Source organism: Notechis scutatus, chromosome 1 (assembly GCF_049901735.1).
Source record: "Notechis scutatus isolate UNSWTSFEM ecotype Mainland chromosome 1, rNotScu1.2, whole genome shotgun sequence".
Lineage (NCBI taxonomy): Eukaryota > Metazoa > Chordata > Lepidosauria > Squamata > Elapidae > Notechis > Notechis scutatus.
This window is the reverse complement of record NC_142009.1, coordinates 197646328-197673188: the sequence shown is the minus strand read 5'-3', so window position 1 is coordinate 197673188 and position 26861 is coordinate 197646328. Positions and strand designations below refer to the sequence as shown.

At 39.5% G+C, this 26861-nt stretch overlaps 2 protein-coding genes across 7 annotated transcripts in view; both read left to right on the top strand.

Annotated features, from left to right (window-relative positions):
• PKP4 (plakophilin 4) overlaps positions 1-26861 on the top strand; it is a 154057-nt gene that overhangs the window by 65879 nt on the left and 61317 nt on the right. For all 6 annotated transcript variants that reach the window (XM_087949964.1, XM_087949963.1, XM_087949961.1 and 3 more), the window contains one exon: positions 8457-8569. Coding sequence is in view for 4 of the 6 variants with exons in the window: in XM_087949961.1 (XP_087806087.1) it covers positions 8457-8569 (113 nt within the window). In the remaining 2 variants the exon portion in view is untranslated. The remainder of the gene's footprint in view (positions 1-8456; positions 8570-26861) is intronic.
• On the top strand, positions 1358-2782 carry LOC148133156 (uncharacterized). Its single transcript, XM_087960456.1, has 2 exons — positions 1358-2180; positions 2700-2782. Exons 1-2 carry the CDS (start codon positions 1358-1360, stop codon positions 2780-2782), a joined length of 906 nt encoding a protein of 301 aa, XP_087816582.1.

Genomic DNA, 26861 nt, shown 5'->3' with positions numbered 1-26861 from the left:
CCAAGAGCCTTTGTGTGCTGCCCTGTCTGCAGGGACCCCTCAAAGAGGGAACTCATGGAATCGGCGATCCACCATCTGCTGGTCATTCAGGCCATCCAGCCGGTTCCGGAAGAACGGGAGAGACAGGGTTTCTATTCAATGTTGTTTGTGATTCCAAAGGCCTCGGGGGTGTGGCAAGCAATCCTCAACCTGAAAGGGCTCAACAGACATCTAATCTACCGAAGGTTCAAGATGCACTCCATCCTAGAGGGATTGCGGGAGGGAGATTTTTTGGCCTTGGTAGACTTGACAGAGGCCTACCTCCATGTGCCCATACACCCCAACCACCATCAGTTCCTGAGGTTTTGCTATGGCGGCCGCCATTTTCAATACAGGGCTCTCCCGTTCGGCCTGTCATCAGCCCCACGGACTTTTACCAAACTCCTGGGAGCTGTAGCGGCACACCTCAGAGCCTTACCAATAAGGATCCAATGCTATTTGGGCGACATCCTAATAGCATCCTCTTCCAGACCCCAGGTGGAGGAGGATCTGATGTCGACAATCGGGATTCTTCGAGAGCACGGGTTCTCAATAAACCTGGACAAATGTCACCTAGTTCCATCGACTTGGCTCTTGCATTTGGGGGCTATCATAGACACCTTGGCCAGCTAGGTTTTTTTTTCACAGGAGCATCGAGACAGTATCAGGGAAGTCATGTTGCTGATTCTGTCTTCCAGAGAGGCGCCTATCATCTTGTTGTCTCAACTTCTCGGCAAGATATCGTGCATTTGGGATTGTCCCATGGGCCCGCTTCCATTCCCGAACTCTCCAGTGGTTCCTGCTCCCTTACCAGAGGGCGTGCAGGGGCGACTCACCAAGGAGGGTTTGCGTCCCCTTGCCAGTTCTTCGTTCTCTCCATTGGTGGCAGTCCAAAGCCATGGATCAGGGATGCTTCTACAGGGAGCCCCAGAGGATTACCATCACCACCGATGCCAGTCTGTATGGTTGGGGGGCCCACTTGAGAGTACAGGTCACCCAGGGGAGGTGGTCACGAGAGGAGCTCACCCACAACATAAATTGGCTAGAGCTCAGGGCTGCCTGCTTAGCACTCAAGGATCTAAGGCAGGAGGTGGTGGGGAGACATGTTCTTCTCCTCATGGACAATGTGGCTACCAAGACCCACATAAACCAGCAGGGTGGCACTCGCTCCAGATCTCTAATGCAGGAAGCAACTCAATTATGCAGGTGGGCAGAGAGGCACCTGTTGTCCCTACGAGCAGAACACATCTCGGGAGTATCCAACGTGCAGGCAGACTGGTTGAGCAGGGCCATGGTCGACCAGTCAGAATGGCGACTGCATCCCAGTCTGTTCCAGGAGATGACAGAATGCTTCGGCCACCTGATTCTGGATCTCTTTGCATCACCAGAGAACACGCAGCTCCCGAGGTTCTTTGCTCGATTCCCTGCACGGGGAGCAGAAGGGGCCAACGCTCTCCAGTGCAGGTGGCCCCAAGGACTATTGTATGCCGGGGGCAATCAGGAAGGTACTGATCGAGAAGGTGGAAGTTCTGTTGGTAGCCCCTTACTGGCCCAGGCTTCCTTGGTTCGCCGACCAGGTGGGCCTGTCAGTCGCCAGACCCTGAAGAATCCCCCTGCACAAGATCTCCCTCAGCCAGGGTCCGATCAAGCACCCAGATCCAGCCTGGTTTTGGTTGACCGTCTGGCACTTGAGCGGAGGATCCTGAAGCGGGAGAAGTTTTCCACAAGAGTCATTCAGACCATCCAGGCAGCCAGAAGACCTTCCACGACCAGGATATATAACGCAACGTGGAAGATTTTCTGCAGTTGGTGCGCTTCTCACCAATTGGAACCCACTGTTGTTTCTATTGCAAAGGTGTTAGAGTTCCTGCAGGACGGGTTGGATAGAGGTCTCGCCCCCAATACCTTGAAGAGACAGGTGGCTGCCTTGGCCTTGGTGATTTCGGTCAAGGATTCTACTCTGGCCCAACACCCTAGGGTGAAAGCCTTTCTTAGAGGAGCCACGAATTTGAAGCCACCAGTGGTCCACCGCTACCCCACCTGGGATTTGCCTAAGGTCCTGCAGGCACTGACTTCTCCCCCATTTGAACCCTTGCGTAAAATCAGCCTTCGCTTACTCACGTGCAAGGTGTCATTCTTGATGGCCATTACCTCGGCCAGGTGTATCTCGGAGTTGGCGGTCTTATCCATCAGGAAGGATCTGTGCATATCCCATGCAGACAGGGTGGTTCTGCGGTTGGACCCTACCTTTCTGCCCAAGGTGAACTCCTTATTCCATCGTTCACAGGAGTTGATTTTTCCTAACTTCTGTCCAGAGCCTACCCATGCACTGGAGAGAAAGTGGCACACCTTGGACGTTAGGAGGGCCCTCCGTATTTACATTAATAGAACCTCTTCCCTTAGGAGGACGGAAGCCCTGTTCGTTTCCTTTCAGCCGTCAACTTTGGGTCGCAGGGTGACACCTTCCACAGTAGGTTGCTGGCTCAGAGCCTGCATTGCAAAGGCCTATGAGTTACAGAGCCTTCCGGTACCCAGGAGAATCACTGCACACTCAACCAGAAGTGCAGCAACCACCGCAGCCTGGGCAACGCAGGCATCGATTCTGGACATTTGTAGAGCTACAACCTGGTCATCAGTGACCCCATTCATAAGACATTACAAAATTGACTCCTTTGCCTCAGCAGAGGCGGCCTTTGGAAGACGAGTCCTGCAGGGTGTTCATGTAGAAGTGGGGACTTCCGACCAATCCAGTTCCCAACCATAGGACTGCCATCAACCAGCTTTGGTATGCCCCATCCTGGACTCTCCCTTCGGTTCAGTGGAGAAGGTACGTTGGTCCTACCCGAACGCTTCTTCTAGCCGAAGGGAGAGTCCAGTCCCACCCTGTATTCTGTCAGGTCGGAGTAGGGAGGAAATGTCCCTTTTTTTCACAGTGTCAACTAAGGTATCAGTTTGAGGACGAGGAGCAGCTGAATTTGCTTCAATGTCGTTCAGAACTGGGGACCATTACCAGGGGATGTGTCCTCAGTTTTTCAACTCGGTCTGCAGAGCTAGGAGACCAGAGACTACCCATCCTGGACACTCCCTTTGGCTCCCCGAGAAGAAGCGTTCAGGTAGGAGCAATGCCCCATCTCAGTAAGTGATGCTAGGCAATGCACATTATAAAATAACAAATAATTAAAACAATACAGAAAAATGTTTATTTTATTTCTGAAAACTTTCATAAGAGATATCTGTACTCAAAAGTGGAGGATCAAACCTTCAAACACAACAGCTGTTGATACATCACATTTATATTCACAACCATCCTTTCTAAGGGTCATCTGCAAAAGTTTTGTAAATAAGCTTACAAAACCTATTTGGATTTTTTTTTTTTAAAAAAAAAGATAGATTTATCACTTTTCTTATAAATGGACACTGTGATTGAGAGACTGAAAGAAAATCCTTAGGTCATTGTTAGATGGAGGGAACGCTATGAATGTGTAAAGAAACCAGTACAGGCATCCAGGAATAAAAGCCTTTAATAATTGAGCTAGAATTAAACCACCTCCTTTGTTTATTATTTTAATTGCAAGAAAAAATGAGAGCTATCAGAGGTAATATAAGGACAATCTAGGTTGCAGTAATGACTTGGATTAAGAGGGATTGATTATTTGGGGTATCAGTGTTTAAAGTTCTTTTGATCTATCTGCCATAAAATTAAGGGGTAAGCTACAAAAATGTCTGTTCTTAATTGTTTGGACTTTGTTTTTATTATTTTTTATTATTGTTTGTTTTTTTATTCAAGGTGAACATTTGGCCTTTATTATATGTGCTTAGGAGGAAAGTGCTTTAGCAGAGGCTTTTTTAAATTTTCCAATACTAATTTGAGTACCATTCTGAATACAAGCAACATTTGTTATTATGTATGAACTCACCTTATTTCATTGCCAAGAGCCAGGATACAGTGGATATGTTCTTCCATTGTTTTTGTTTAATTTGCTAATCTGAAATCATTTATGACTAAGTAACCTGATAGAAAATAGCTTTGTTGTTCTTAAGTATAAATTCCAAATATGAAATGTTTTTCTTTTGATGTCATACAGTATAATTTCCCTTGCTCCCCATGCGTCAACAAATGCAGTTAGAGTGAATTACAATATTGAGTACATTCAGGTATTTTTTAATCTAGTGACAACACTATGAAGCACATTATTGTTGAATATCTGCAATATATGAATTCTTGTTGCTATCCTGCCATTTTCTTTTCTTACAGCATTCAGAAAATTTTTAAAGCAAAAGTAATAATACAAGTGAATGTTCCAGAAAGTTTATGGTAAAACCAACCATACAAAAGAAAATGCTTATTTCAGAGCTGTTACAAGATATAGAGAAAAAGATTGTCATATTTTAATAGATTAATATTCCTTTTGAGTAGTACTCAACTTTTCTCAATAGTTCATGAAAGGGGAGCAAAATAACAAAATTTTGTCATCTGTCATGAAGGCTTATAAATATGAATGAAATGAATCAATACATGCTGTCAAAATACTTTCCATTTTAACTAAGCAGACATTATTTATTACAGGTGTTTTTATGCCCCTTCGCTGAATATAAGCAGATTGCAAAGTTATAAAAGCGCATGTAACATATAGCATAATAAAAATAATACCAGTATCTGTGAGCCACTATTTATTGTTTGTTAAATGTACACTGCTCAAAAAATAAAGGGAACACTTAAACAACACAATGTAACTCCAAGTCAATCACACTTCTGTGAAATCAAACTGTCCACTTAGGTAGCAACACTGATTGACAATCAATTTCACATGCTGTTGTGCAAATGGAATAGACAACAGGTGGAAAGCATAGGCAGATAGCAAGACATCCCCAATAAAGGAGTGGTTCTGCAGGTGGTGACCACAGACCACTTCTCAGTTCCTATGCTTTCTGGCTGATGGTTTGGTCACTTTTGAATGCTGGCGGTGCTTTCACTCTAGTGGTAGCATGAGACGGAGTCTACAACCCACACAAGTGGCTCAGGTAGTGCAGCTCATCCAGGCTGGCACATCAATGTGAGCTGTGGCAAAAATGTTTGCTGTGTCTGTCAGCGTAGGATCCAGAGCATGGAGGCGCTACCAGGAGATAGGCCAGTACATCAGGAGACGTGGAGGAGGCCGTAGGAGGGCAACAACCCAGCATCAGGACCGCTACCTCCGCCTTTGTGCAAGGAGGGACAGGAGGAGCACTACCAGATCCCTGCAAAATGACCTCCAGCGGGCCACAAATGTGCATGTGGTTGCTCAAACAATCAGAAACAGACTCCATGAAGGTGGTATGAGGGTCCGATGTCCACAGGTGGGGGTTGTGTTTACAGCCCAGCACTGTGCAGGATGTTTGGCATTTGCCAGAGAACACCAAGATTGGCAAATTCGCCACTGGCGCCCTGTGTTCTTCACAGATGAAAGCAGGTTCACACTGAGCACATGTGACAGACGTGACAGGGTCTGGAGACGCCGTGGAGAACGTTCCACTACCTGCAACATCCTTCAGCATGACCGGTTTGGCAGTGGGTCAGTAATGGTGTGGGGTGGCATTTCTTTAGGGGGCTGCGCAGCCCTCCATGTGCTCACCAGAGGTAGCCTGACTGCCATTAGGTACTGAGATGAGATCCTCAGATCCCTTGTGAGACCATATGGTGGTGCGGTTGGCCCTGGGTTCCTCCTAATGCAAGGCAATGCTAGACCTCATGTGGCTGGAGTGTGTCAGCAGTTCCTGCAAGACGGAGGCATTGATGCTATGAACAGGCCCGCCCGTTCCCCAGACCTGAATCCAATTGAGCACATCTGGGACATCATGTCTCACTCCATCCACCAACGTCACGTTGCACCACAGACTGTCCAGGAGTTGGAGGATGCTTTAGTCCAGGTGTGGGAGTAGATCCCTCAGGAGACCATCCGCCACCTCATCAGGAGCATGCCCAGGTGTTGTAGGGAGGTCATACAGGCACGTGGAGGCCACACACACTACTGAGCCTCATTTTGACTTGTTTTAAGGACATTCCATCAAAGCTGGATCAGCCTGTAGTGTTTTTTTCCACTTAAATTTTGAGTGTAACTCCAAATCCAGACCTCCATGAGTTGCTAAATTTGATTTCCATTGATAATTTTTGTGCGATTTTGTTGTCAGCACATTCAACTATGTAATGAACAAAATATTTAATAAGAATATTTCATTCATTCAGATCTAGGATGTCTTATTTTTGTGTTTCCTTTATTTTATTTTTTGAGCAGTGTATTTGCTTTCTGTCTCACCATGGGGCTAGTCTAAAGCAGATTACCACAGTAAAAGAAATGAAAAGAAGTGTAAACATAACAGTAGCAAAATAGTGAAACAATAAAATAAATAGTGAAATATTGAATATACAGTAATATGTGTTAGAGAGGTCTGTCATAACTTTGAAGTGTTGTTGAGTAATTGCTCATTGACCAACCACTCATTAAGTGAGGACTACCTGTAATAACTTGCTTATCATCCTGATTATGGAATTCCTCCCAAAACAGATGATATGCAGTGGGTACTAAAAATACGTGCATATCATCATACTTCTAATGCTATTTAGTGATTTGTTGTACAGGTAGTCCTTGATCTACATCATCATACTTCTAATGCTATTTAGTGATTTGTTGTACAGGTAGTCCTTGATCTACAGCAGTTGGGATCGGGACTTTTGTTGCTAAGCAGTGTAGTTATATGAGTTGTGCCTGATTTTACAACCTTTTTACAAAGTCATTAAGTCAATCACATGGCTGTTAAGTGAATCCAGCTTCCTCCATTTTTGCTTAGTGGGAGCCATGTGGGAAGGTCACAAAAGGTGTTCATATGACCTCGGGATGTAGCAACCATCATAAATACATTCTGGTTGTCAAGCACTCAAATTGTGATTATTTGACCATGGTGCCACTGTAATGACCATAAATATAAGGACAGATCATAAGTCTCTTTTTTCAGCGCCATCATGACTTTGAATGCTTGCTAGATAAATGGCTATAAGTTGAAGACTATCTGTCCTGTAATGTTGGATAATGTTAGTTACTGAGAGGCAGTTTGGTATAGTGGTTAAGGTGCTGGGCTAGAAATCAGGAGACTATGAGTTCTAGTGATGCCTTAGGTATGAAAACCAGCTGGGTGACTTTGAATCAATTACTCTCTTTCAGCCAAGTAACCTCACAGGGTTGTCATTGTGGGGAAAATAGGAGGAGGAGGAGGAAAATTAGGTATGTTTGCAGTCTTGAGTTATTTATAAAGCAATAAAGGTGGGAGAAAATCTAATAAATGAATAAATATTATATATTATATGTTTTAAATAAATATTAAATCCAATCCCTATGCTTTGGTGAAGCAAAGTAGGTTTGTAGTTGAGACAATGTTATACCTTTTCCAGTTGTTTCAATTGGCATTTTTACAGTCATCTGAGGATAAGAGACCTTTTTCGATCTCTGGTTAGAAAGGGACAGGTGAATGCACAGGCAATAGCTTTAATTACAGACCTGGTTAATTGATGAAAACTTGAGATGAATCAGCCCAAAATCTGGACCCATTTGCTTAAGATTAGGAAAAGGTTTTCTGAGGTGTTCCTTATATGCACCAGGAAGTAAGTTTTAACATCCTCTGTTCTGTTTCCTGCCTTAAACCAGAGTGGAGCCAAATGGTAGTACAGGTAGTCCTCGAATTACATTCACAATTGAGCCCAGCATTTCTGTTGTTAAGTGACACATTTGTCAAATGAGTTTTGAACCACTTCACAGTAACCCAGTGGTCAAGTGAACCTGGCTTCCCCAGGTTCTTTGCTTGTCAAAAGGTCGCAAAAAGTGATCACATGATCTTGGGACACAGCAACAATCATAAATATGTTGCCAAGCACCTGAATGTTGATCACCTGACCATGGAGATGCTGCAAAGGTCGTAATTGTGAAAAACAGAAGTCATTTTTTTCAGTGCCATTGTAACTTGGGTCACTAAATGAACTGTTGTAAGTCAAGGATTACCTGTATAAGCATTGCTTATCATTTAAGGCAATTACTGAATTTATTGTACATTCTGTAACCAAAAACTTAGAGGGAGAAACTTTTATAATAGGAAATACTAATTATAATAAACTCATTTCAAATGGTAAAGTAATGTGTATGTGTATCCAGGCCATTGGACCAAGAATAGGTGTGGCATGATCCCTACCACCTGGTATTTTTCAGGAGCTGGGAATCTCCAGGCTTCAGCTTTTGAGCAATGAAAGTCAGTTCTTACCAATGGGTCCCTAGCTTTCATTTTTAGTTGAAAGACAAGTTAGTGCTTAACGTAGAATAGATATTTTCAGTAGAATCTTCTTTTCATGTGTGTGAACCAAATTTTATTTTATTTGACCATTATCTAAATATATTTTAAATTGTTTTTAATTACAGGAACTCCAGTTTCAAAGACTCACCAGAGAACTTGAAGTGGAAAGGCAAATTGTTGCCAGTCAGTTAGAAAGATGCCGGCTTGGAGCAGAATCGCCAAGCATTGCAAGCACAAGGTATCCATCCATATTTAATTTTCAAATTGCCAGCTACTTCTTTCGAATAAACCTTTATTTTATCACAGCATGGATTATGAAAATCTCTCAATCTATAAATACCACATTCAGCATTATTTCATGGCCATTTTCTTGCCAGCTACCTGGGAATCATGGATTTAGCTCTCTAGTAGGGAAGGCAGGTGACAGATTGGAATTGTCACTGGCAGTTCTCTCAGTGATTCGCAGTAGATCACTAACCAACCCTACAGCTCTCCTTGCTTTAAATGAAAGCACAGTAGTTGAAGAGAAAGGCATGAACTTTGTTCATTTTGTATAGCTATATTTTGAGAATCATTCTGCTATAGAAAACAGATTTACTGTATAGGATGGGCAGGTATTCTGAAGCTCCCTTATGAATTCTAGAAGTATCTCCACCCACAATTATTTTGCACCTCTGGTTTGTGATCTTTGGATCTGTAGAGAACATACATACTACAGTGCACATGATTGATCTTGAACATCTCAAGTCTGTCTCTTTCTGCTCTTAAGATGTTTTTAGTATTTTAGTATTTATTTGATTTGTCAATCACTTACACGATACAGGTATAAGAATAAATACAGTTTTGAATACATGAGATAGATACTTATAAGAAAAATAAAAAAACAATAGGACAGGGACGGTAGGCACGATTGGTGCGCTTATGCATGTATGATGTTGCTATTTGATTCATTCAAGGATTCAACAAAGAAATTTGGTGGCCCCACTTGATAATTCACTAAATTACATCAATGTAGTCTTGCTAAATAATAACAAATATTATATTCATTATTAAATTAACTTCTGCACTATTAAATTAACTTTTGACTTGACACATGGATACAACTAATAACATTTATCTCTGTGCCACGATTCTAGCAATATACAGTATATAACAAATTTAGAATTTCAGTTCCAGATACTTCTCATTTCTGTTAGAAATATGTTAAAAAGAATGAGTTTGCTTCTCAAGCTCAACAATTGTTCTGGCTGTGTGCATATGAAAGAGTTGGAAACTAATGCACTGGTACAAGCATATTCTGACTTGCAGACTTTAGAACCATCTTACAGCTCAGTATTGATACAATACAGAATTATGATTTGATATAAAAGGTAGCAGTCTAGTATCTATCTAACCTGTTGTCTTCCTCTTAAATCATGCTTTTGAGATTTAGTGATCATAATCTGACACAATATTCCGGGATTTGTGTAATTTGTGCATTATGATATCTATAATTTTATTTTAGATTCTTTACTTAATAAACCTCAAACATTGCCTTCACAGTAGTAAACTGAACCATTATTTCATTTTCTCTTTCCATATGCTAAAAGCATACCAGTTTATATGAAAAATAACACATAGCCTACTAGATAGTTTTGACTGAATTTAATACTTCCCAAAATGTAGATATATGGTCATAATGTAGATGCTCTTCCAAGTTGAAACATGAATGTTGTTATTATTACGGTTATTATGGATCCATTTGCCATTCACATTGCATTTTCTCATATTGAATTAATTTACCAGTTTAATGTCCATTTTCCACAAAAAAATTTTTTTGAGGGGTACTAACCATTTTAGAATATTGGAAACCGTCACTTAATATCATTGCTCAAGCACAAATCATTCACAAGCTAGTCAAAAAATATTGAACCTACATTATTGTAATGATAAATTTGTTTTAATCTACTTTTAATTCACATTGCCTATTGTTGCTTACATATTATTTTTGTAATAGCCGCACTGGGGAACTTTGTAAATATAGCCTTTTTAGAATAACATGGAATCATATAATCTAGAGATATTTGAATGCTTCATCAGTCTTAAAAGAAAACTTGAAATAATTTAGCTTTTCATAGGTTCAGGAACGCTTCTTACTGTTTCAATACTTCGAAATAAATTTCTGCAACTTGATTATGTTTGTAAATTCAGAATCACCACAGCACTATATTTTAAATCTAACACCTACTGTAAACAACTGGTAATGATTATTTTTCTTTGACTAGGTGGCTATCCACATGATTAAGATAATGGAAGCTTGAGGGGGAAAACATTACCATGAAATTATGTCAATTTTTCATATGTGCAATTTATGTAATCTGTCAAAAATTCAAAAGCAGTAATTTTTTTAAACCAGGAACCTCACTAATTATAAATAACAAGTTTTTATAATTGAAAAAGGCAGTACAGAGTACAAGAGATTAAAAGTAAATACAATTATCAAATCTTAAGGCTTTTGGCTTGAGTACTTCCCATTCAATATTTTCTGTTATGTTTACCAACTCTGAACTTTCAGAGCAAAACAATCAAATATGTCTGGAGGTAGGAAATACCTTAAAATAGTGCCCACACTTTCATTATTAATTAAAATGGAAATGTAAAGTATTCTGTTGATCAAATTTGTGTAGATGAGCAGGCTGAGCCCAAGAGAGGGATCACGTGCATTATCAGTTTGCAGTCCCTTATACCCACAAGAGATCTAAGTCCAGCCCCTTTTGAGTTCCATTGGTTCTTATCTACCACAAATTTCCCTGGATTATTAGTAGTTCAGATCCTTGTTTAGAGATGGCATAACATCAGGGGTGGGATACGACAGGGTTAACTACCAGTTTGAGATTTATGAGCTTCCCTGCCTGCTGTGAGCCACCCGCCTGTTAATCATCATTAGCACACTGTGTGCCGAGAAGCAGCCTTTGAAACAGCCCTCTTTTTTTGTTTTTTTAACTGCCGCTGTGCTTCGTTCGGCAGCTGAAGTTGAAAAATCAGGAAATCAAGATCAGGTAAGAGCCCGGGTGGGCAGGTGGGCAAAAACATCAGCAGACATAGAACTGGTTCTATGTCTGCTGCTCTTCAGAGCTACCGGTTCTACAGAGGTGGACAGAACCGGTAGAAACCCACCCCTGCATAACATAACTTGTACTCATTTGAATAACCCTGGTTCCTGATTTCTTGCACTTGACAATTTGTAGCTTATGAAAATTAATTCTGTTCAGCTATTACTGCCTCAAATTCAATATGCCAAAATATAAATGGGACTTTGGCCTGTGGCTGCAAACTCTTTTAAGATTGCTTTGTCTACAAGCTTTGATTCCACAAAATTATAGTTTACTGTTGCTTGTGAAATGGGAAGTCATAAGCACCAGCTTTGGAATAAGTAATCAAACCTCAAATCACATGTTAATAATTTGACTTGTTCCCATCATAATTGTTCCAATTAATTGTATAATTGTCAGAATTTTTGATACAAGCATTTAACAAAACATCAGACAGTAGTTTGTACAGTCTGCAAAAAGATTGATGGAATGTCAGGTCCTCCAGCCCTATTCCTGTTGTGGAAGAATTAAAAGTTGCCTCTATATGGTAATATTTAATACGCAGGTAATCCATGACTTACAACCACTCTCTCAACGCCATTCAAAATTACAATGATGCTGAAAAAATGGACTTAAGACTCATGCCCAAAGTTATGGCTGTTGCAAATTAAAATGGAAAAAAACACTACAGGCTGATCCAACTTTGATGTAATGTCCTTAAAACAAGTCAAAATGAGGCTCAGTAGTGTGTGTGGCCTCCACATGCCTGTATGACCTCCCTACAACGCCTGGGCATGCTCCTGATGAGGTGGCGGATGGTCTCCTGAGGGATCTCCTCCCACACCTGGACTAAAGCATCCCCCAACTCCTGGACAGTCTGTGGTGCAACATGCCGTTGGTGGATGGAGCGAGACATGATGTCCCAGATGTACTCAATTGGATTCAGGTCTGGGGAATGGGCGGGCCAGTCCATAGCATCAATGCCTTCATCTTGCAGGAACTGCTGACATCTCCAGCCACATGAGGTCCAGCATTGTCTTGCATTAGAAGGAACCCAGGGCCAACCACACCAGCATATGGTCTCACAAGGGGTCTGAGGATCTCATCTCGGTACCTAATGGCAGTCAGGCTACTTCTGGAAAGCACATGGAGGGCTGTGCGGCCCCTTAAAGAAATGCCACCCCACACCATTACTGACCCACTGCCAAACCAGTCATGCTGGAGGATGTTGCAGGCAGCAGAACGTTCTCACGGCATCTCCAGACCCTGTCACGTCTGTCACATGTGCTCAGTGTGAACCTGCTTTCATCTGTGAAGAGTACAGGGCGCCAGTGGCGAATTTGCCAATCTTGGTGTTCTCTGGCAAATGCCAAACACCCTGCACGGTGCTGGGCTGTAAGCACAACCCACACCTGTGGATGTCAGGCCCTCATGCCACTCTCATGGAGTCTGTTTATGACCATTTGAGCAGCCACATGCACATTGGTGTCCCGCTGGAGGTCATTTTGCAGGGTTCTGGCAGTGCTCCTCCTGTCCCTCCTTGCACAAAGGCGGAGGTAGCGGTCCTGATGCTGGGTTGTTGCCTCCTATGGCCTCCTCCACGTCTCCTGATATACTGGCCTGTCTCCTGGTAGCACCTCCATGCTCTGGACACTACGCTGACAGACACAGCAAACCTTCTTGCCACAGCTCGCATTGATGTGCCATCCTGGATGAGCTGCACTACCTGAGCCACTAGTTGGGTTGTAGACTCCGTCTCATGCTACCACTAGAGTGAAAGCACTGCCAGCATTCAAAAGTGACCAAACCATCAGCCAGAAAGCATAGGAACTGAGACGTGGTTTGTGGTCACCACCTGCAGAACCACTCCTTTATTGATGATGTCTTGCTAACTGCCTATGCTTTCCACCTCTTGTCTATTCCATTTGCACAACAGCATGTGAAATTGATTGTCAATCAGTGTTGCTACCTAAATGGACCGTTTGATTTCACAGAAGTGTCATTGACTTGGAGTTACATTGTATTGTTTAAGTGTTCCCTTTATTTTTTTGAGCAGTGTATAATTTGCAGGGTTATATTCACCTAGCGTAACTTGTAAGCAGCTGGTGTTTTTTTAGTGCCCCTAGCAGCTTAGGTCATGAGGTTGAAAGGTGGTAGCAAACTGACAAATAATGATAGTGTAATTTCCCTCCGGGAATCAGTGAAAGACTAGGAAAGAAACCATTATGGGACAAGCTTAACACTGAGAAGGCAGAAGAGAGTGACCATCATATAAGATTCTTGTGCTGATCATTTTTGATACTGAATTTAAAAATAATGTTTATGGCTCAATTATTTCTGCTTAAGTAGTATTGGGAAACTGTTAATACTGCTCTGAATTTATCAAACATTCACAAATTTTGGAAAATCTTCTTGCTTTAAAATGGAGCATGAGCAACACCCAGTCTTAGCCAGTATGTATTGGAAAAATGTATCTCACAGAAAAATGCAGTTTATTTCGAGCAGTTCACTGAAGCAGTATTCTTGGAGCAGCCATTTTTAATTACTTGCACTCATTGCCATTCTGTTCACAAACCTGTAATGCCACAAGTCAATTTCCCCAGGGATGTAAAAACCCAAATTGTAACAGTCCCCACCAACTGGAATTAAAAATGTATATCTAAATCTTCTGTACAACATGTATACTTTGGGTAACTCAGCCAGTGTTCCTATTAAATAGATGCAGGCAGCTGGTTGCAGCGACCTACTATTGAAGCTTTATAAACATTTCCATTTTAAGCTGAATAGTTTTGAAACAGAGCTGGAATGACTTCCAAACTAAGGGTTGTCATTAGAGTAGGATCTTCCCCAAAAAAGATAGGTTATTTTGTTAACATGTTTTATTGTATATCCAAACAATTTCATTTTTTTCCCTGTCTTCTTCATACTTCCTCTCAAGCATGTAACTTTAACTGTAACTATAGAAGATTAATACATGCTACATAAATACTATATAAATCGGATAGATATAGCTACATCAGAGCTTTTCATTTAGGGAGTTCAAGGTAAAATAGGTAGTATTCCCTCCTGTCTTTTCCCCACAGTAACCCTGTGAAATAGGGTGACCTGTGGATAAGAATAGACAATCAGTAAACTGTAGACCATATTCTGATGGTGCACTACCTTGTTTGGAAGTCTATGCACAATTTAGAACCCCCATTTCATGTGGTATTTCAGGACTTTAAATTTGTCTTCTATAGCTAGAAGGATTTTGTGGGAATAGCTCAGAAATAGTATGATGGACAAAGCAGCATCTTTATTTGATCCAGAACTTTTACATCCATTCCTCCTTGAGAATAATACGTAACTATCAAGGCTGTTTTCTAATGATACACATCGGAGAGATGTGCTGAAAGGATGCCTTCTGGCCCTTGCCCTGTTTAATTTATTAATTCGATGATTGAATTGGTGAACAGCTCAAACTATCACTAGATCCCTTGTGATCACCAGCTCAAACTATCACTAGATCCCAATATTGCATCCAGATGATACAGTTCTTGTTGCCCATTCTTTTACATAGCTTAAAAATGCGATGAATGCTGTAGTCCAATACTGCATACAGAGCAGGGAGTTTCTTCTGAAAATCTGAAATCATAGCCTTTGCCAAAAAGATTAAGATACAAAGGTGGAATGTAAGAATGGAATCCAACAGAACAAATCCCTGTTTATAAAAGCTTGGGATTGGTTTTCCATTCCAAGGGAGTTTGGAGGACACACCACGATTGCTGGGCAATTGTATGGAGTTGCAACAAGGATGGGAAAGTACTGAAGCTTTGCTACCCTTATCGTTGCAACAGTAGCTCTAGTCCATAGAAAATCAGGTTCACTACTCATCCTTGAACAGTCCTATAGTCATCTTCCATTTCATCTTTCCCAGCTGCTCTGTAAACCAAGGATAGCTTCAGGCTGCATGGTGCAGAGGGAGGAAGGCAACATAGGCACAATCAAGTCCAAAGCCGCCTTATCCCAAGTGACAACCAAAATCTCAGACAGTTTGTGTAACGCTAACTCTTGAATAATTACTTTCCCCCTCTGGAACACCACTGGCTTCATTAAGCCCCTGAGGAAAACCAGTCAAATAGGTTCAGCCTCTCCGTAATCAGGAGTAGCACCAGAGCATTCTCAGGTGTTGAGAAAGTCATCTGACTATGGCAGGGGAGTGATGGCAATCTCCCCAACTCCAGATCATGTTGCCACTCATGGAAACAGGAAAACCAAATCCAAAGAGTGACCAACATTATATATTGGGCCTTCAGTGACCTGCTTTAGATTCATGGCTACAATGTGGCCATGAATTCCTGAGCTATCTCAGGCTCCACCCCAAAGGAATGCGGATAGAAGACCCTGCAAGACCATAAGCCTGGGGAACTCTGCCATCAATCTGGACAGTGAGCTTGCTTTGCAGCAGGGAGGCAGGGAGCATTAAAAGTCCCACTTGATTCCTAAAGCCAATTTAACAAACGAAGTCTCATGCCCTGTAACCTGCAGAACAACACCTCTGGCTGCCAGCAGGATGCCCCAGACAATCATAGCTCTTCTGCCCTACAGTTTTGGTTGATGACAGATTTCTAAAAGGGCAACTTGCTCTTTCCATTCCCCACAACTCACATATGAGGGAGGCCTTATTTAGTAGCAGCAGTCAGAACCCCAAGACTTTGAAAGTTCAATAACCAGGATTTAGACTGAGCATAAAGGGTAGAATAGTATAATATCGCCTTCCATCCATCACTACCTAAATGTCTCTGCCTGTTCTCAACACCCCTGAAATGTCTTCTTCCCCAACTACCTAACAACTTCCTTCCCAGGACAAAGATCTCGTTCTCTTCCTATGAATTATCTACCCATCAAAAAGGGTCCAGGCTGCTGAGATGCTTCTGCAGTTAGCAGCCCAGCAATTCCTCCCCCAGCAACCTCAATTACAATCCAACTCATGTACAGTGCGCCCTGAATCAAGCCAACTCTCACTTGCCCATCCTCAATAGTGAATAGAATAAAATCCTTCTATTCATAGACGACAAGTCTGAAAATTCCACAGCTTCTATCCTCTAAATATTTTAACAGTAGATAGGCCTCAGGGATGAGCACATAGTCTAGCACTCCTATAATTACAGCACCATCCTCCTGGCTCTAGCAATCATAGGGCAGAATAAGATGGTCACCAGGCTTCAACAGGCCACTGCACAGAAGCCTCGGGGTCCTGCCTGGTCCCACAACACCGCTGGCCTACTTCTGCCTTCTCTGCTGGCATTTCTACCCTATCACATACTGCTTCTGTCCATAAGATCCTTTTGAATATGCATAGTGCTACTTTAATTATTTAATGGCCATTCCTTGTACCTTGAACATTATAAACAGACAGAATGACATGGGTTCATGTTTTCATTCTCAGAAACAATTAAAGTGCTTTCCTATCAGTTGTGTAAATTAAACGAACATCAAGGTCATTTTGGAGATGCTGCTTTTAATGAACATTTTAAAATTAATTGCTTATGTCTTGAACATGTTTGGCTAAGAAATTTTGTTTTTCTAAAAGTTAATGAAAAGTTATTTTTATTATCTATGTTTTTTCCTGCCATCATCCAAGCCTACGATCATAATTCAGCTGAATATATTTTGGCATTCATTTCCATTTGTTTAAATGCAGTCTTCCTTAAATGGCTGTTGCATTATTTATTGTATTTTTATATAAAATTACCAAAGCTATTTTTTCCCAATCTATGTGTTTTATGGGACAGAGGAAGAAAGGGCTAGCTGAAAAACTAAAACATTGTTTAATTTCAGGAAAATGCATGTAGTGTATAGCCAAAATAAACTTCAGTTGATACAACAAGTAAATTGAGTAATAGCGTTTAAAGGTTGTATGTTTATGTGCATGTAAGGTTCTCATATTTTATGACTGAAAAATACCTAAAAACATTTCATTTATTAAAGTTGAAATGCAATAGTATTTTGTTTTTAAATGTATGCCTTGGCTTGCAAACGTTATTACTAGTAAAACCAGTAAATTATGTAATTCACTTAATGCCACCTAATTTGCTTTTCTGGATTTATGTGAAAACTCTTCTAAAATTAATTTAAGAGGTTACCTTTAAGAACATTTTTTGTGTGATGTAACCACAAATTCTATTACAACAGTGCATCAAGATAAGGTCATGTTTATTTTAGTTAACACTACCCATCTGGAGAGTAGGTGTTGATGGGTTTAGAACAGAACTGTTCTGGTTAACTTTTTAAAAAACAATCTGAGCATTCCCACAGCACAAAAAAAGAAATAAAACTGCCAGTGCCATAGAATGGAAGAGATGATTAAAAATATTTTGTTTCTGTAGAACAAAAAAAAAAAAAAGCGCAAATTGTAACTAATATCCCAGTTCTAATTATATCATATAGTTGCATTGGTTGAGTGTACTCAATATTGCTTATTGATCTGTTAGATCAAACAGCATCTCCCTTTTTTGGGATGAGATCATAAGGTCAGGGATGGGATGCTACCGGTTCTGCCCAGCTCTATAGAGCCAGGAGCTCTGAAGAGCAGCAGACACCGAACCCGTTCTGTGTTTGCTGCTGTTTGGCCCACCTGCCCGCCCGGGCTCTTACCTGTCCTTTATTTCCTGCTTCTTCAACCTCAGCTGCTTTGTGCGGCACTCTGGAGAAAGTACATATTAATAGTTCCTGTATGTTTTGATGTATTGAACTAAAAATAAATATTTAAACATAAAAAAATTAAATTGCTGCTCTTTTTCCCTTTCTACCCTGGATTTATTGGAGGATCTATCTCTTCAGCCTTTAGATGAACGAATGAATGAATGAACGAATGAATGAATTCTTTATTGGCCAAGTGTGATTAGACACACAAGGAATTTGTCTTGGTGCAAAGACAATGTACATAAAAAGTGTACATAAAAAGAAAAGATACATTTGTCAAGAATCATAAGGTACAACACTTAATAAAGTCATAGAGTACAATAAGCAATCACATCATACTAGGAAACAGTCAATATTAATGGTAAGGGTACAAGCAACAAAGTTACAGTCATACAGTCACAGGTGGGAGGAGATGGGTGATAGGAGTGATGAGAAGATTAACAGTAATAGTAGTGTACACTTTGTACACGGCTCTACAAGGCCTTTCTTCAGGACAAGACCAGCGAAATAGTTGAACAGTGTTGAGGGAATTTTTTGTTTAGCAGAGTGATGGCATTTGGGGAAAAACTGTTCTTGTGTCTAGTTGTTCTGGTGTGCAGTGCTCTATAGCGTCGTTTGAGGGAAGGAGTTGAAACAGTTTATGTCCGGGATGTGAGGGGTCTGTAAATATTTTCACAGCCCTCTTTTTGACTCCTGCAGTGTATAGGTCCTTGACGGAAGGCAGGTTGGTAGTAATTATTTTTTCTGCAGTTACTTTATCTAAGTAACTAACTAAGTGCTAAAGCATAAATGCTTAATTATTGTTTTGTTTTTTTTAAAAAAACAGTCCTCTTGAAATCTACATATTTAGAAAAGTGACTTAAGATTTCTTGAGGGAAGAGTTTTTGATATATCACTTCATATACATAATGTTTGGATGATGCCTATTACTTTCATTTCTACATTAGCACAAGTGAAAATTCTAACATTGCAATCCAATGTATTTACTCAAGTTCAAACTACATTCAGTGTAGTTTATGTCCTGGAGCTAGGTGATGAAAGAGACTGGTGAAAGTACTAGATTAGGACCAGATAGACTGAGATAATCCCTCTCCTATCCAAATTTCTCTTGTTTGGAAATACAGAATTTTTGAAGCAATGTTACATTATATGCTGCTTTATATAGTAAATTTCACACATCGCAGATTAATTTAAGACCAGATTTTCCTGTCCTTAATGTCACTACTTTTATTACAATGCATGAAAACCAATGACTAGGTGTAATGTGTAGTCCCACATTTCATCTATTTCTATCCCATTCATTCATCTAACTAATTCTTCTCTTTTGCAGGTGCTTAAGCTTCTATACCTTTCTCATTTCTCCTAGAAGGGGGAAATAATCAATTGTAAAAATTAACATAACAAAATAGATCAGTAAGAAGATTGGTGTATTTCCATGCTGGAAGGAGAAAAAAACAATCCCATGACTATAACCTGTGAATATCTGAAATGTTCAAATATTGTATATTTTTTTAATTTGATAATTTCTTTAGAAGCGCTGGCTGTGTTTGAAAGACAAAGTGAGAATAAATGTCTCATAAAATGGTTTATGGAGGGGTGGTGCAAGTAATTAAGCTAGGGGACAATTTCTTAATGAGAAATTCACATTTCTGATGCAAGATAATATGACAATTTTGCAGTATTATTCAGGAACAGTGATTCACTGTGGGAGGGCCGCCCTGATTTATAAACTTAATGAGATTTGAAAAATCAAATGTATTCTTTTTATATATTTATGTAACATATTTATATGGCCTCCTATCTCACAAAATGTGAGTCTGGGTGGTATACAACAGTGAATTTAAAAAAAATGTACTTGTATTCACCAATCAATTCATCAAATGACTTACTATAGATATGAACGTCAATAACTTTGCAAAAATATACATGATGTGCAAATTTAATCCAGGATTCAACTTAAAACATTATTCTTTCATTTAAACTGGCTAAGCCCATCAAAATGAGCAGAAGAGTGACAAAGTTGATATCTATAAGTGGTATTGATCTGTTGAAGTGACCATAACCTTTTGAACTCGGGATTCAACTCTTGAGAATTATTCTTTGCCATTCAAAGTATTGAACACATGTAATAAACTATGCATATGTTTTAGCTTATGTTTGCCAGAAATTTCTCATTAAGAAATTTGGAGATTTAAAAAGTAGGTGCTCAATAGTAATTGCGTTATTAATAGACAAGAAAATCCATCTCTCTAGTCCAGAATTCTGTTTTCTGTATTAGTAATTTTCATATAATCTAGTATCACGGTAGCAAGGAATTAACATCTCTGTCAGCTTGTCTGCAACATCATATGTCTCAATGTACAATACTTCTTTTAGGAAGAGCTAAAAAAAAACACCTAGAAACCTCATTAATCTTTCCACACAGCTATCTTCTCTGAAGTTGTCTAGCTGCTTTTCAAAATCATGATCTTTGTGCCTATTATGATGCTTTGATTACTTAATTACTATTCATGTTAAAATAGCTTTCTTGAAAGTTTGATAATTTTTTATCGTTTTTCTGGAAACCGTTGTTCACAATGTTATTGTAAAGGAATCATCCCTGCTTACAAATGTTTTATTTTCCATAACTAAAAACCCTCCGTATGTTTTTTAGAAGTCCATATCAGGGCATTAAGGACCACTTGGTTTGGTGGTTAAAACACTGGACTAGGAATGAGGAGTCCTAAGACATAGACAGGACTTAGAGAAGATAACTTGGTAACTGAGCCAGATATTTTCATTAAGTCACAGGAAGAAGGAAATGGCAAGCAACTTCTAAAAATGTTGCCTAGAAAACTATATATGAGTGTGCAGTTTTTCAAGACTCTAGAGACTAATTTAAAGGCAACAAATAAATAAGGGCAATATTTTTATTTGAACAGCTTATTACTTGGTTAATTTGAATTGTTCTAATAAAAACTTTGCTGTAACAGAGATTTAATCAATGTTACTATGATGAATATGTGATCTTTCTCCACACTCCATTGTGAAGGTTCAAATACATCCCATTGCTCAACAATAAGGGCTCTTCTGTACTTCAGTACTTAAACTGCTTGATTTCTATGCATAAACTACCTGAGAATAAAGATGGCAGGGGAAAAAAAAATCCCTTTTTGGATTTCAATCCGTTCGTCTGCTTTGTCCACAGTGATGGCATTCTTGCATGTAAATTATTTCAGCACAAAGCTATTGGCTCACACAGAGTGTAGACAGAAAAACTAGGCCATCCAAGAACAGTCTATGGGTCAAGAGCCAGAAGAATCCATAAAAGCCAACTCCAAAAAAATCAAACCGATGGTGTATTTACAGAGCAAAAGACAGGAAACAGCAAAAGTACTGGTCAGGAACCTGGAGAGTTGTTCCCATACACATGGAGGTATAGAGGAAAGTTTTAATATAGTCAGTGTTCCTGCCTTTGCCCAGTTACAGAAGTTGACACCTTGTCCTCTCCCAGAATCATGCTGGAATGGACCTTACCCACTTTGACTATGATTTAGAGCTAGATACTCCCAAGGCCTAGCTGGGAGTCTGCTATCCTAACTAACATCCACCTTCACTGAGCATGCTCATAATTCACAAGTGGTGGATATCCTATGGTTTCCTCGGTGCTTATCAATTTCATCTGGTTAAAAAAGCCCCAGGTTTTCACCAGTTCACATTTTAAGGAGAAACCAAGGTTAGCTTCCCGTCATTCCAGCAACCCAGGCTTTTTTGTCTTATCCTTTTGATCTTTTTCTACCTTAACTTCAAATACATTGCTGGGGACTGCATGGGGACGGGTGGCTGAACAGAACAGAAGTGATAGGCAAAGGTGAACAAAGGAAAGCAGCTAAAAGGCCCATCACTTCAGTGGGCCATTGGTGCAATGAAGAGAAGAAGCAAGCTCAGCGAATGAGGTCTCTTCATAAGGAGGCAGATAGCCCAGCAGTCCAGAATAAAATGGCGAGGCGATGTACAAACTGGAGTGGAGATGTTTGCTTGTAATAGTTGAATGAACAGAAACATTTATGCTGCCACAAGTTGAAAACGGTGTTTTTGATATAAGACAAGAAAAGATAGGTGAAGTTTGGTAAGGTAAGCTGGGATCAGCTATAGGATGATATGCATTCCTGGCCTTGCAAAACTGTTGGTGGTCTATGCTTGTGCTGAAGCAAGCTGGTCATGTAGATCAACCCAGGGAATGAAGACAAAACCTTCAATTGCATAATTTTGCAAATAATTTCTGAACAATTTTATGAGGAGATTAAGTCTGGATTAGGGAATACAGTATTGGCTGGTGGTAGTCTAATTTTGCTATCTAGGTTATTCAATTTTGATAATACAGATAGCCCCCAAACTAACAACAGTTCATTTAGTAACGGTTCAAAGTTATAACAGCACTGAAAAAGTGACTTAGGGCCGTTTTTCACATTAGCAGCTGTTGCAACATCAATGATCAAAATTTGGATGCTTGGCAACTGGTTCATATTTATGATGGTAACAGTATCCCGGGATAATGGGGTTCTCATTTTGCGATCTTCTCACAAGCAAAGTCAATGTCGGAAGCGAGATTCACTTAACTGTAGCAAGAAAGGCCGTCAAAATGGGGCAAAACTCACTTAACAAATGTCTTGCTTAGCAACAAAAATGTTGAGCTCCATTGCGGCGGTAACTTGAGGACTACCTATATTGGTTACTATTTTGCATGGAAGTATACTTTTTGTAAAATATTAATATTTTTTAAAAAAATTCAGTAAATATGCAGCAGATGAGAATTGGTAGGATGAAAGGATTTGTCATGATTAGTCACTGAAGGACTCGAAAAGAGGAAACTGACCTACGTTGACTTTTAATGTTTAAAATGCTTAAATACGGCCTAGATTTTGAGATAAACTGTATCTTCCCCAGTGTGTCTTATTTTTTGAGTGGGCATACCTCAACACAATCTCAAATGATTTTAAAATTTTGGATTCCCCCAATGTTTGTTTATTCTTATAGGTAATAAAATAGGATTTAAAAATGTAATAGCATTACAATGATAAGAGCTGTGGTTGGGCAGTGGCTAGGGTGCAGTACTGCAAGCTACTTCTGCTGCCTGCCGGCTGCCTGCAATTTGGCAGTTCAAATCTTACCAGGCTCAAGTTGACTCAGCCTTCCATCCTTCCAGGGTTGGTAAAATGAGGCCCCAGATTGTTGGGGACAATATGCTCTGTAAATCACTTAGAGAGGGCTGTAAAGCGGTATATAAGTCTAAGTGCTATTGCTTTAAAATAGCTTGTCTCATTCTAGGCATATTCCTTCACTATTATTATAATTTTCTCTTTAAATGGCTGAGAGTACAGATAGTCCTTAACTTACTTGCTTAGCAACTGTTGCTTAGCGACTGTTCACAACTATCTCCCCAGGTCCACTTACAACCCAGATACGAATTTCCAACAATTGCCCCCAACGGTCCTGTGATTGCATTTGGAAAGCTCACCAATCAGCATACATTTGCAGCCATTTGTAGCATCCCGCTCTTTGCAATGTTTTTTTTCCCCCAGAAGCCAGCATTTACTTCCAGTTTCTGGCAAAGAACACCTACTATGGACAATTGGATCCACTTAATGACCACTGTAAAAAAGGTTGTAAAATGAGGCATGCTCACATGGTGACTCACTTAACGACCCACATGACTTACAGTCGTAATTCGGGGCTCAATTATGGTCATAAGTCGAGGACTACCTGCAACCAAATGCAGATTTAGGGATGTTTTTCACAAACATTTAACGAGAATATACTGTTTGCATGCTTAGCCTAATCTTTCTTGATTTTGTAAGGAGTATACATTTGAGAATAAAACCTGCATCACCAATTGGACAATGAATGCCATAGCTACATTAAAAACAACCCTACTGCATTAGATCAAGGCTCACTGTAGTCCAATATTTTGTTTTGCACACTGACAACCAAGAATTTGCAAGCAGGGGATTTATCCTTCTCCCTCCAATCATTTCCTACAACTGGAATTTGAAGTCAAATTTCCCTCAGTCTAGTGGTCATGTTGACTTTTCAAAGCTAATGGCCCTTGATAGATTTGTCCTTCATTAAAGCCAACCAAATTATTACTCAAATTAGTACCCATAGAACAGCCGATTGGCGCTGCACCAACCCCCCTCCTGCCGCCGCAATATTCGCTCTATAAGATGCACAGACATTTCCATCCACTTTTGGAGGGGGGGAGTGCATCTTATAGTCCAAAAAATACGATAATTTGATAAATAAATCAAGGCATCTTTTGGTAATTACAGCTTAAAGAAGTTCTTTCCTTTTGTCTATTTTGGTTGTTAATATCTAGTCATACCTTGACAACCAGACCATTTTAAATTGTATAAGTAATATATTTAAGTACATACATAACATAAGAATGTGAGCATGAAGAAAATATCTAAGAAAACAAATAGCTGCTTCTTTGCTGTGTAGCTTTACAACTTGATCTTCTCAATGCATATTATTTTTGTTTTAAAGTTACACAGTTTCTGTCTATAATTGCTGATGCTTGCATATTTTTGATGATTTCAATGGCATTTTTTTGATGAAATGGCTATTTTTCTGAAATTATCACTATGCTGATCTCACGCTATTTACTGTGTTATATAGTATTTGTACACTATTCTAATGGAATCACTAGTGTGGGACTGAATAAAGAGACTGTCTTCCTCCCAAAGGAATACAGGAATTGATTTTTGTCATTCTCACTAATCTCTGAGAATTCTTCCTTCAGTACGCGATGTCGGTGGATCACTGGAAGCTTTGCTTTCCACCACTTCTTTATGTTTGCTTTGACCTAAGCTCAAAAAAATTTCATTAATTGAGTCTCTTGCTCATATTAATTGTTCAGTGACCTATGTTGCAAATAGTGCAAAATAGAAATGCAAATATACTTATCATATACTACCTATGATCCATTGCCTAGTTGACTGATATTCAACTTTGTTTGTTTGTTTGCATTTAAAACTGATTCAATCTTAAAAACTAGGTGCAAAAAGAACAGCAACAATGTGCCAATGTGAATAATAAATACATAGAAATACAGGTAGTCCTCAACTTACAACAGTTCATTTAGTGACCATTCAAAGTTACAAAAGCACTAAAAAGTGACTTATGACCATTTTTCACACTTATGACTTGTACTGTAGCATCCCCATGGTCCTGTGATTTACATTTGGATGCTTGACAACTGTTTCATATTTATGATGATCCCTGTGGTCATGTGACCATCTTCTGTCAACTTCTAACAAGCAAAGTCAATGAGGAAGCCAGATTCACTTAACAAACATGTTACTAATTTAACAACTGCAGTGATTCACTAAATGTGGCAAGAAAAGTCATAAAATGGGGCAAAACTCATTTAACAAATTGCTCACTTAGCAATATAAATTCTCGGCTCAATTGTGGTTGTATGTCGAGGACTTATGTTTTGAAAGACGTGAAATTGGAAACCACTTTTAACTTCTGAGAGTAACCTGGTCCATATTAAAACAGGTCCCCTGAAGAACTCCCACTTCCTGAATCCCTCTTTGACTTCTTGATACCTTTGAGAAGTTAGATTCTTCCGGGTGGGGGGGGGGAGGGAGAGACCAGATGCTAGACCCTGGCATTCTTGGGTTATTTTTGCTGATAAATATACTCCTTCCCTCTCTTTTCCTATAGTAGAAGCTACAATATTACATTTCCAATAATAGCTAAAGAATCCTGTAGAGATCCAATAAATAGCTAAAGCATATACTATAGAGATAGTAGATTTTGAATGGTACACCTCAATTTCCCAGGAGTTACTACTAGGTCTAGAATGTTGTACAAGGAGATGTAGTCTCTTCCCTGAGAAGCCTTTTGAACAGTTGTGTATCCTTCCACAAAAGGTTGCACTACCAAATCACATAGACATACTAGATTAGTTGGGAGTATATGCATAAACCACAGAAGAAGAAAATATGTGAGGACTGAGGCATATTCTAAAATATACCTGCAACAGATTTTAATTTTAATCCAATAATGATAATTTTGTCATTTGTTTATAAATAAATACACTTCTTGTATGAAATTGTAATGTTTCCAGTGAAACAGCTCTTTCACATAATATGATTAGTCTCAAAAGTTTATTTACATATTTAATCCATTTTTTGGCTGCCTATCAAGTCTCCAGTGCTCCCAAGTTAGCTGTAATTGTATATTACAAAGAGTTGGAGTAGAAAAGGGAAATGCAAATTTTATAATTTGGGAGCTATTTTTATATTTGCATCTAATTACTAATAAACTTAACAGAAATGAGCAGAAATTCTTGTTATTGCTTTTCATTCTATTCTTATTAACATTTTATGGAAAGTTGATATTAGCATATTTAGATAAGTAAGGCATCACAAAATGATTTGCCATTACTGTCGTCTGGGATTTTTATTTATTTATTTAACTACTGAATCTAATACGCAGCCTTGGGATTTTCTTTTTTTTTTTTCTTTTGCCTTTTCTGTCATTATCAATTAGCTCAGACCCTGCTTAATCTTTTCATGGTTAACCAAGATTGGCTAGGTGTTACAACTCTTGATAATTTGCTATATAATGATATTTGATTTCAGGGTAAGTGTCAGAATGTTCTGGGAATCTAAAAAAATTATCCATAGTTTTTAAATATTTCTTTTTCTAATTTCAGATTTTTGTCAGTTTATTTATTTTTTACATGGAGACTAACGGTAACATCTGTAGCATTTAATAAGGTAT